Genomic DNA, 12,003 nt, shown 5'->3' with positions numbered 1-12,003 from the left:
GCTGACAAGACCAATGCGGGACAGGCAGATCCGGCCACAGTGGCTGCAGGGAAAAGTCTGATTTGGGGTTGGTGCTGTAGCAGTGCGATTCTTCCTCAATCTCCTTTTGTCCTCAAGACCAGCTATGCGTGCATTCTCAAAGGAAGAGACAGCCTGGTGGATGGTGTGCCTCCATGCTTTGCGATCTGAGGCTAGGTCAGACCACTGGTGATGGTTGATGCGACAGGTACCAAGGGATTTCTTCAAGGAGTCCTTGTACCTCTTCTTTGGTGCCCCTCTTTTTCGATGGCCGATGGAAAGTTCGCCATACAGAGCAATCTTGGGAAGGCGGTGGTTTTCCATCCTAGAAATATGCCCTGCCCAGCACAGCTGCGTCTTCAACAGCAGTGCCTCGATGCTGGTAACCTCCGCCCGCTTGAGGACTTCAGTGTTGGTCACAAAGTCACTCCAGTGGATGTTGAGGATGGTGCGAAGGCAGCGCTGATGAAAGCTCTCAAGGAGTCGCAGGTGATGACGGTATAAAACCCACGATTCGGAGCCGTAGATGAGGGTTGTCATCACAACCGCTTTGTAAACATTGATCTTTGTGCCTTTTTTCAGATGCTTGTTGCTCCACACTCTTTTGTGCAGTCGGCCAAATGCACGGTTTGCCTTTGCCAGCCTGTTGTCAATCTCCTTGTCGATCTTGGCATCTGAGGAGATGATGCACCCCAGGTAGCTAAACTGCTGGACTGTCTTCAGAACTGATTCACCCACAGTGATGCAGGGAGGGTGATAATCTTTCTGGGGTGCAGGCACCATCGTCATCATCTAGATCTACTGCGGCTCTTTGAAGCATCATGCTAAAGAAGATCGTAAAGAGAGTTGGCGCGAGAACGTAGCCTTGCTTTACACCTGTGCCTATTGGGAAGGGCTCCGAGAGGTCGTTGCAATGTCTGACTTGGCCTCGCTGGTCTTCATGTAGCTGGATGATCATGCTGAGGAACCTTGGGGGACATCCTAAACGTTCCAAGATATGCCACAGGCCTTTCATGCTAACGGTATCGAAAGCTTTGGTAAGGTCGACAAAAGTCACATATAGACCCTTGTTCTGTTCCCTGCATTTCTCTTGGAGCTGCCTGAGAACAAATACCATGTCGGTGGTGCTCCTGTTAGCTCTGAAGCCGCACTGGCTCTCTGGGAGGAGTTCTTCTGCAATGGTGGGCACCAGTCTGTTCAGGAGTATTCTGGCAAGGTTTTTGCCTGCGATGGAGAGCAGGGTTATCCCCCGGTAGTTGGAGCAGTCTGACTTTTCTCCTTTGTTCTTGTGTAGAGTGATGATGATTGCATCGCGAAAGTCCTGTGGTAGTTTGCCTTGTTCCCAGCAGGTGACAAGTACTTTGTGAAGTGTGCTATGTAGTACTGTGCCCCCATGCTTCCAGATCTCTGGTGGGATTCCATCAACTCCCGCGGCCTTGCCACTTTTCAGTTGCTTGATGGCTTTAATAGTCTCTTCTAGGGTGGGGATCTCATCCAACTCTGTTTTCACTGGTTGAAGTGGGGTGAGGTAGATTGCTGAATCTTGAACTACGCGGTTGGCACTGAAGAGAGCCTGAAAATACTCCGACCACCGGTTCAGTATGGATGCCTTGTCTGTGAGGAGCACTTGGCCGTCTGCACTACGCAAGGGACTCTGAGCCTGATATGATGGGCCATATACTGCCTTCAGGGCTTCGTAGAACCCTCTTAAATCACCAGTGTCTGCACACAGCTGGGTTCTCTCTGCAAGCTTGGTCCACCACTCGTTCTGAATTACCATTTTTTCCATCAAATCTGCATTTATACAAAGTCTTGCTTGTTGTTCAGTATATATCGCCATAACCATTCTAATAAAATCTTCTCCCAATCCCATTTTCTCCATCACTGCAAACATAAAGTCCCAATTCAAATTATCAAAAGCCTTTTCTGCATCTGCAAAAAGATAATGCCACTTCTTTTTCAGGGTGGTTTTCATAATATTCAACAATATCTATAACAGTTCTGACATTGTCTCTTATTTGTCTCCAGGGAAGAAATCCTGTTTGCTCATCTTTGATAAAGTTATTCAGATGCTGTTTGAGTCATTCTGCTAGTATCCTAGCTTATATCTTATAGTCTTTATTAAGTGATGAAATTGGTCTATAATTTTTTTTACATTTGTGGTGTCCCTGTCTTCCTTTGGTATCAATGAAATTACTGCTTCCTTCCATGTATTTGGTATTTTCCCCTCAGTCCTTATAATATTCATCAATTTCTGGAGTTTTGGTACTAACGTCTCAGTGAGGACTTCATAAAATTTTGCTGTAAAACCGTCTGGCCTCGATGCCTTTCCCAACTTCATCTAGCTTATTGCTCTTCAATTTCTGTTTTTTCAATTGGTTCATTTAAAACCTTTTCCATATTTTCTGTTAAGGGGTTTACTTGAATTTTCTGCAAATATGTATCTATTTTACTTTTCCCCCACCTTTTGACCTTGAAATAACTTAGCATAATATTTGTGAAATTCCCTTTTAATTCCTGCTTGGTCCACAATTTCTTTACCTCCCAATGTAATTTTATTAATAAATTTATTTTCCCTTTTTTTTTTCCATTTGCTAAGCCAGGGATTTTCCAGGCTTATTTGCTCCTTCAAATGATTTCTGTTGTAGTCTTTACCTCTTTATTTAACAAATGTCTCAATTGGTTCTGTAATATTGTAATTTTTCTTATAATTTTCTTTTTTCCTGGTCTCTTTTTGAGTTCTTTTTTCCAATTTCTTTTTGAATGTCCAACATTTGTTTCTCTTTAGATCTTTTATCTTTATTGTTCAATATAATTAAAATACCTCTCATTACTGCTTTGCATGCATCCCACACAGTTTGAAATTGAGTGTCCTCTTTTTCATTTATTTGAAAGAAAGTTTTAGTTTCTTTTTCTAGAGACACCACTGTATCCTGTTTTTGTAGCAAATCTTCATTTATCCTCCACCGCCTAGACTTTTTCACAATTTTTGCAGACATTAATGGATTGTGGTCTGCCTCAATTTTAGGAAGACTCTCTTTTTTTTTTGTCATCAATCCAAGATCTTTTGTACCCCATAGCATATCCATTCTTGAGAAAGAAGGTATAGTCACACACCATGGGATTGAACTCCCTCCATATATCTTCTAAACTTTCTTGTTTTATTAATTCAAAAAATGCCTTTGGTAATTTCCCTTCCTTATTTCTTTCCCCAGATCTATCCAAAGTATTTTTAACTGTTCCATTAAAGTCTCCCATTACCATTATTTGATCATACATCACTTGGTCTAATTGTTTCAGAATGTCTTTAAAGAAGGTGTCTTTTGCCCCATTTGGGGCATACAGTCCCAGTAACAACGTCTTTTTGTCATTCAACATCACTTCAGCTGCTAAGTATCTTCCATCATTATCTTTGAAAATCAATTTGGGATCCAATTCTTGTATAATATAAAAAATCACTCCCCTTTTTTTCTCCTTAGCCAACGGATAAAATTCTATACCCAATTGTTTATTCCATAAAAATTTGTAATCCATTTGTTTGATATGTACTTCTTGAAGACAAATTATACTGCATTTTTGTTTTTTAATCCAATGAAATGTAGCTTTCCTTTTTTTGCGGTGAATGTAGTCCATTTACATTCCAAGATATTAATTTGTAATCAATAGTGATTCTTCTTTTATTCTGTATCCCCAAAGTCCCTATGTTCTTCAAAAAACCTCCTCGTTTCTTGAACATTTGTAATTATAATCTTCTTCCCACCATATTCAAAGCTTAAACCTTCTGGCAATATCCATCTGTATCTCACTTCATTCTCTCGCAGTTTGTCAGTTAATTTTTTATACAATCTTCTGTCATTTATGACCTTTCTTGGCAACTCTTTCATGCTTCTCAGTCTGCTTTCATCTATTTCCAATGGTTTTTCAAATTGTTTACTTAAGATTTTTCCAACCATATCTCTTGATACAAATCTTATTACCACTTCTCTTGGTAGCTTATTTTTCTTGGCAAACATTGAATTGACCCTGTATATATAGTCATAGAGATAGCTAGTTTCATCAGGATCCGCACCCAAAAACTCAGCAATGATTTTTATTATATATGTTCATTTTCAGGCACTCCTCTCAGACGTAACTGGTTTTCCATTAACTTACAGTCTTGTAGAACTACTTTCTCCTGCAATTTATTAATAATGGAATCTTGATCTTTCACTTTATTTTCAACCACATGTACTTTCTTTAATGTTGCTTGTGAGTCATTTCCGAGATCCTCAATTTCTTTTTTAATTTCCGTCTTTACCTCTTCTGCACTTGATTCAATATCTTTTTTTAACTCTTTAATTAATTGCTTCTTATTTTCAGTTATCAGCTCTTTCATTACTTTAACCAATCTTGCCTCCATGGCATCCAGTTGCTCTTGTATTTTAGCCATTTTTCCCTCTTCAAGTGAACTGGCCCTTGCGCGTGTCAATTTCGGTCCCGGCTTGTGTTCAGACATTACTGTCCTCCCATTACAAAAATAGGCTCAAAAGTTGGTCTCTCCAAATCAAAAATACATCCCAGAGTCTTGTAGCTTAAAGCATGCCCTTTTCAATGAGACCAAAATCGGCATCCTCAGAGCCTCCTAGCTCAAGATATTAATTTTTAAAGTTTATATTTTGCACAAAATGGCGCTCGTGGTTTTTCTGCCAATGAAGGAGAACTCACCAGGGAAATGCTGTTTGCTACTTCGAGGTCAGTCAGCAATTTTTCTCCAGGCCAGTTTAGCAAGGGATCCTGGAGGTTTTTGCCATCTTCTGGGCATGGAGAAGGTGTCACTGGGTGTGTGTGTGTCGGGGGGGGGGGAGGTATTTGTAAATTTCCTGCATTGTGCAGGGGATTGGACTAGATGACCCTGAAGGTATCTTCCAACGCTATGATTATATGAATTAGACTCATAGAGCTGGAAGGGGCCATACAGATCATCTAGTCCAACCCCCTGCTCCATGGAGAATCAGCCTAAAGCATCTCTGTCAAATAATCATCCAGCCGTGTTTTGAAGGCTGCCAATGAAGGGGAGCTCACCACCTTCCTAGGCAGCTGGTTCCAACTCTGAACTACTCTGACTATAAAAAAAATTGCTGGTGTCTGGATGTGGCCTCTGTTTCCTTTTGAGAAAGCCTGAAGGACAGAGCAAGGGAAGAAGGCTCCATGACTCCTGGTGATGCCCTGCTGGTGCTCAGCACTGGGGGGAAGGGTGGCTGGGTTTCATGCCTAGGAACAGGGGCCTCTGGTTCTTTGTGTGGGGAGGGCATCGTACCCAACAACAAGCACTTTCACCCTCTTAGTGTTCACTAAGCCCCTGTGGTCAACGTGAACACAGGAACAAGATGCCAGTCTGCCCTCATAAGCCTCCCAAACCCCAATGGCAGACAGCACCTGAGATCACTAGGAGGAGAGATGGAGAGAAGAAGAAGAAGAAGAAGAAGAAGAAGAAGAAGAAGAAGAAGAAGAAGAAGAAGAAGAAGAAGAAGAAGAAGAAGATGATATTGGATTTATATCCCGCCCTCCACTCTGAAGAGTCTCAGAGCAGCTCACAATCTCCTTTCCCCTCCTCCCCCACAACAGACACCCTGTGAGGTAGATGAAGATACTGGATTTATATCCCGCCCTCCACTCCGAAGAGTCTCAGAGCAGCTCACAATCTCCTTTACCTTCCTCCCCCTACAACAGATACCCTGTGAGGTAGATGAAGATATTGGATTTATATCCTGCCCCCCGCTCTGAAGAGTCTCAGAGCAGCTCCCAATCTCCTTTCCCTTCTTCTCCCACAACAGTCACCCTGTGAGGTGGGTGGGGCTGAGAGGTCTCTCACAGCAGCTGCCCTTTCAAGGACAACCTCTGCCAGAGCTATGGCTGACCCAAGGCCATTCCAGCAGGTGCAAGTGGAGGAGTGGGGAATCAAACCCGGTTCTCCCAGATAAGAGTCCGCAGATAAGAGTCCGCACACTCAACCACTACACCAAAGACATCCAATAGCTAAGCACCTATGCTCAGCATCCGCTCAGAAGTAAGCTGCCAATCCACTTCGATAAACCTCCCAAACCCCAATGGCAGACAGGAGATGAGCTCGCTAGCAGGGGAGGGGGGGAGAAGAAGAAAAGCACCCAATAGCCAAGCCCCTGTGCATGACGTGAGTGCAGGAACAAGGTGCCAGTCTAATCCCTGATTCAAGAAACCGCCCAAACCCTGACAAGACGGCAGATGAGATCACTAGCAGGAAGGAGGAGCAAAATATAAGCACCCCAATAGCTAAGCCCCTGTTCTGTGTGTGAGCACAGCAAGAAGATGCCAGTCTGATCCCTGATTTGGGAAACCTCCCGAACCTCAATGGCGGACAGCAGATGAGATCACTAGTGGCGGGGGAGGAAAATAAAAGTGCCTGATCGCTAAACCCCAGTGCTCAGCGTGAGCACAGGGAGATCCCTGGTTCCAAAAAAACTCCCACAGAGAGGAGAACAGATCACTGACAGGTGAGGTGAACAGGAGGGATTGCACAATAGTTAATCCCCTGTGCTGAAAGTCAGAGTCCAGTGGAACCTAATCCCATAACCCAGCAATAGAGAGCACATCAAGCAAACAGAAAGCAAAGCAATGAACATATGAAGCTGCCTTATACTGAATCAGACCCTTGGTCCATCAAAGTCAGTATTGTCTGCTCAGACTGGCAGCGGCTCTCCAGGGTCTCAAGCTGAGGTTTTTCACACCTTTTTTGCCTGGACCCTTTTTTGGAGATGCCGGGGATTGAACCTGGGACCTTCTGCTTCCCAAGCAGATGCTCTACCACTGAGCCACCGTCCCTCCCCAAAATGAATGTCTGCTAGCTGTGTGCCTCTTTCTCTTCACCAGCCAACAAAAGAGGGGGAGGGAGGGAGCTCACTCCAAACCAGAGCAGGAACTTTGTTATTGGCAAATAACAGGGATCGGATTGGCACCTTGTTCCTTAACAGCTGCACCTGTTAAGCTTTAGAAGGCTTCTGTTGGTGTTTCTAAGGCTGGAGAATGCTGACGCCACTGTTGCCTTGAAGTTTTGCAAAAAGTTTAATTGACTGGCACCAATCTGCCTCCACCATGACCACACTAAAAAATAATAAAAATTCAAGACAGTGGAGCCTCCATGTGTCAAGTTGGCTAATTCAATAACAAGACCTTTTCGATAAAAAGTTTCTAGTTTATTGATATCATTGTTTCCAACAGCTAAAAGATTGAGAGACTGAGGAACATACAGTAAAAGGTAATCATATAAGGTATCCTTCAAAGGAATTCTTTAGGGAAGGGGTACTATGCAGGGCACATTCACACATTGATGTTACAAATCGTTCTCAGGCCAGTTGGCCTTGGGCAAGGCGCCTCTCCCCCGGTGCCCAGTCTGAGAAGGCACTCTAATCTCTTTCACATACTTCCATTTCAAAGCAACACTACATAACAAAGGAAGGGAGGGGGGAGGGAGGAGAAGTAGAGCTAGCAGCATTGGCATACAGTATGGCTTTTACCCAGAATGCTTTCCCCTGAACCAAAGATGACACACAGGCTTGGCCACAGTTGAAGCAGACTTGACACCATGGACCAGTCAAATTTCATGATGCATTTTGGTCCATGAATTGGTTCGTGCCCACGCCTGCTTCTATCATTCCTCAAGAAATATACTGGTCAGAACCTTTTCAAAATATATTCACGTGCTTCAAAAATTAATTTTTTGTTGTTGTTGTGTTCTTTTTTTTCCAGAAAGACGAAAAAGCGACGATAGCTAAGATGAACCGTCAGCGTACTAATTCCATTGGCCATAATCCTCCACACTGGGGAGTAGACCGCTCGTTTTATAACCATCTTGGTTCTAACCAAGTCTCCAAGGAGATGAAAAGAATGGTAAGAATGTTCAGCTTTATGATGGAGCATGTGTTACAGTTATCAAAACATGCATGGGTATTTATAGCGACTATGACATTGTGGATGGCTGGAAATGCAAGCCAGATCTTGTGCACACGCCTACTTGATAGGTTCTCAACTTATAAATGTTTAAGTTTGCCAAAATGCCTGGAGAAAGATGTCCTGGCTTTCAATAGAGGCTTAATGTGTGGGAATGAGCACTGAAGCTTTTCATGGCATAGAGATAAATAACATCATCTGGTGTTTGCTGCAGATTATGGAGACAGCTGGAGGGACCAGTTTCAAAGTTGGCAACCCTAGATTCCTCTTATTTTGAAAAATAGCCTACTGCTAGAAAACAGCATGCATGGCTTTCAGGGTTTTTTAAATAAAAAGAAATAGTTTCGAGAGAGGGGGGTTTCTCACCCACGATTAAGCAGTGTTTGTGATTTAAACACAGAATCACAAATAAATACAGTGACTCAATTAAATAGACAAGTAATATAACAGTGCAACTTCCTCCAATTACCTCAAAAACACCCGTAAAACTAAAAGTAATTGTGAAAACTGTGAAGAAAAACTTTTTCTGCCTCAGCTTCAAATATTCTGGCCAGCTATCAACTCACAGTCCCTTCCCTTCCCCTGTTAGGGAAAATATGTCTGGCTTCTACTGAGGCAAGACCCATCTCAGAGAGGGGCTCAGTGATGGTAGCATGGTGCATCTCCAAGAAGAAATCAATTACAATTTCTTAGCAGAATTTTGGGACTGCAAAAAAAAAAGAAGTGCTTCTTCATTAATAGAGATGGGCAGAAAACACATTTTTGCGGTTTGGTTCATGGTTTGTGGCTGAAGCATGAATCAGTAGGCCAGTTTGTGAATCAAATCGGTTTGTGTCAGTTCATGAGCCATTTGAGATTTAAATCCCTATTTCTGCTCCCCATGAAAAAGGGTAGGGAGCAGAAAGCAGGGGTTCAAATGGCTCCAAACAATTTAAATCAAACAGCTGAGTTTTCCGCTCTTCATGAACTGAGTGAATTTATGGCTGGACTGAGATTTGAATTGGAGACATAAGGGATATACTTTGTGGTCTTAATTGTCATACTTATACAGCATACATTAAGAGCAGAAGAAAACTGACAGATGGATGCTCTTGCAAGGGCACTGTCAATGAGGACAGGCCGTCATCAGATATTCAGCAAAACTGAGAACGAAACTCCTCTCCAACAGGTCTACTGAGGGTGATTCTGCACTCATGTCGGTCCGGAGCAGGCTTCTGTTTTGGGCCGAAGCAAACTGGCAATTTCGCACCAGTTGCTCCGCGCCGGCATTTTGCACGGGGCAAACCCGCGATTTGCCCTGCCGCAGTGTAAACCTGAAAAAACAGCTTTAAATAATGCTTTATAGACTTGCTTATCTGAATAATTTAACCCTGAGCGCTTAATGTACCATTCTGGCTATAATGGAAATTTGGCAGACATCTGTTAGCTTTGAAACACATACTTAGGTGATCCTTCCGATGTGACATGCACATATTTAATTGTCAAATATATACCCTGCCCTTCGACTTAAAAAATATTTACTACTGAATACTTAATAGAGTTCACGGTGTGGTTTTCTTAATTTCTATCCCCTTCAGTCCACTGTGGTTCCCGTCAGTATTCTATAGCTTTAAAATATTCAGTGCAATTTACAGCAAAAGCAACAATCGCAACAATATAAGCATATATAAAAAGAATAAAAATTGCCCAGCAGGAACTCATTTGCATGTTAGGCCACATCCCTGACATCAAGCCAGCTAGAACTGCATTCCTGCGCGTTCCTGCTCAAAAAAAGCCCTACTCATAATGATGGACAAGCGAGAATGACTTCAGGCAAAACAAAAGCAATTTGATGAAGGAAAATAATCGATAAATAATTTTTAAAAGATAACTAAATGGAGGAAATAGGAAGTAAAATTAGCCATAGGTAGTTTCACTGTTAGCCGGTTTACTGTCTAAAATACAGAAATTATTACTAATTTTAGAGTCCAGGGATCTTGCTTATAATATTAGAGTCCAGGGATCTTGCCGCCCTGAGCCTGCCTTGGTGGGGTAGGGCGGGATATAAATCGAATAAAATAAATAAATAAATCAACAACAACAACAACAAAATTTTATTTGTATCCCGCCCTCCCCGCCGGAGCAGGCTCAGGGCGGCTAACAGCATCATTCAATTTTCAGTTATAGAAGGATGAATAAAATTACATTTAAACATGAATGGTGAAAAAGGCCTTTGTGGGAATAGCCTAGAAAAGCACTAGGATTATGTGTTATTGAGCCAAATTAATGTTTTATGGAACTTAGGTTAAGAGAGAACACTTAGAAAATTGTCCATAGGTGGCATTATATGCCAAACAGGATGCGGAAAATGAATTAAAACGTTCCTAATATTTGCTGTAGATACTAGAGATTGCTGGGCACTTTCGCTCATGCCTGGAGGACTGGTGAAAATATATAAAGTTACTGAAGAAGAGATACCTTTACTGTTTATTTAATCATGGAGTACAGAATACCTGTGAATCTAGCATTAGCCTTTTGTGGGTTATCTTAAGAAAGGGATAAAAAGGGACATCGATTTTTTTAGTTAGGTTTAATATGTAAATGTAAACAGATGTAATCAATTTTCCATTTCAAGATAATAAAATGATAATAACAATCTCTTCAACACAAAGCAGCAGGGACCAGAAAACTGTCTTGCCTCATATTGGGTCAGCATGTGAAGAAAGGACACTCTAGAGGATCTCCGACTATGATTGTAGGCAGTTGCTCAGATACCTGAGCTCAAGACTGTTAAGGTTTTAAAAGTCAACCTAGTGTGCTGGGCAAATGTTTAGCCAACATAATTGGTGCATCAGGGAGAGAAATTATCCCTGCAACAAGACCCAGCTAGTGCCCCACCAGGGGGCTCCTTCTGCTGAATGTAGGTTTCTGAGTTCTATAGTTGGAATGACCCTGCTTTTTTCTTATTGTGTCTTTTTGTCAAGAAGTTACCTGCTTGCAAGAAGAGAGTCACTCCCTCTGTCTGCAGAGCTCCCAGGAGCTGCGGGGAACATACAGGGCATACAGTGCTTGGTGCTTTGTAACTTTTGCTCCTTTCCTCCTCTTGTTCTCAGGGTGAATGAGGTCAGGGGGTAACATCAGGGGGTAACATCATGCTTCAGCATCACCATGTGTTGGTTGATTGCTTCCGTACCTGGCTGAACTAAAGGTGTTGTTTGCATGCCACTCTGCTAACTGTGGTTAGTGCTCCTGTGAGCTCCAGTGCAGTTGGTGTGCCCTCAGTTCCTTGGAGTTAGATTTTATTTTTATTTTTTTGCATTTCTTTTCTCTCTGAGAAAAGTGTAGGATACCAACTGGGTTACACCAGTGTCAGCAATGCACAATTGTTCAGCATTTAGGATGGAGTTGATAGTTACCTGTAATAATGAACAAAACGGGGAAAGCAAAGATTTCTTCTGAAAGTAATTGAGTTGATCACAAACATAGTTGCTGTCCATAGTTCTGTGTTTGCAGCGATGCAGTTTAATCAGCTTGAATCTCTTTAGTGATATGGCTTTGAAATGGATGTTGCTATTGTTTTTTTCTTACATTGTTTCTGTGTTCGTGCTTTTCAGATTTGCTTCTGTCTAGCAAGCATACCATAATGTCAGACCAGCTGCAGCTTTTGTTAGTCTCTTGGCCATGCAGACTCACAAGGCATGACGTGATTAAGAGCGTCTAATCAAGCTAGCATGTAATTATAATTAGATGTTTCTTTGAATTGGCATTAGATGGGTGCTTGCATCATCTGATTCACAGACAACGGATAGTTGTGCCAAGACGTATTACGCATCATGTTGTTAATTAGGGTGTGCTATGTCTAGCTGGGTGTTCGGAGGGAAAACATTATTATTTATTGAAATATCACACTGAGATTTTTTTGTTTTTTGGAAAAAAAACCTTCTCTTCTTGCAAGCTCAGATAGAAGAAATCCTTTAAATACATGAGGATGGTTTGTTAGTTTGTAAAGGGAAAGCATTTTACAGGAATGCAGAACTCTAATAA

General features: G+C 42.1%; 1 protein-coding gene across 1 annotated transcript in view; it reads left to right on the top strand.

Annotated features, from left to right (window-relative positions):
• The window catches only part of ADCY5 (adenylate cyclase 5), a 448,084-nt gene that overhangs the window by 340,321 nt on the left and 95,760 nt on the right, over positions 1-12,003 (top strand). Inside the window, exon 8 of the mRNA XM_060262724.1 lies at positions 7,780-7,920. Coding sequence (XP_060118707.1) covers positions 7,780-7,920 — 141 coding nt within the window. The remainder of the gene's footprint in view (positions 1-7,779; positions 7,921-12,003) is intronic.

This window comes from Heteronotia binoei, chromosome 21 (genome assembly GCF_032191835.1).
Source record: "Heteronotia binoei isolate CCM8104 ecotype False Entrance Well chromosome 21, APGP_CSIRO_Hbin_v1, whole genome shotgun sequence".
In the NCBI taxonomy this organism is placed as follows: domain Eukaryota; kingdom Metazoa; phylum Chordata; class Lepidosauria; order Squamata; family Gekkonidae; genus Heteronotia; species Heteronotia binoei.
Note: the sequence above shows the minus strand (reverse complement) of the source record. Positions and strands in the feature narration are given on the sequence as shown.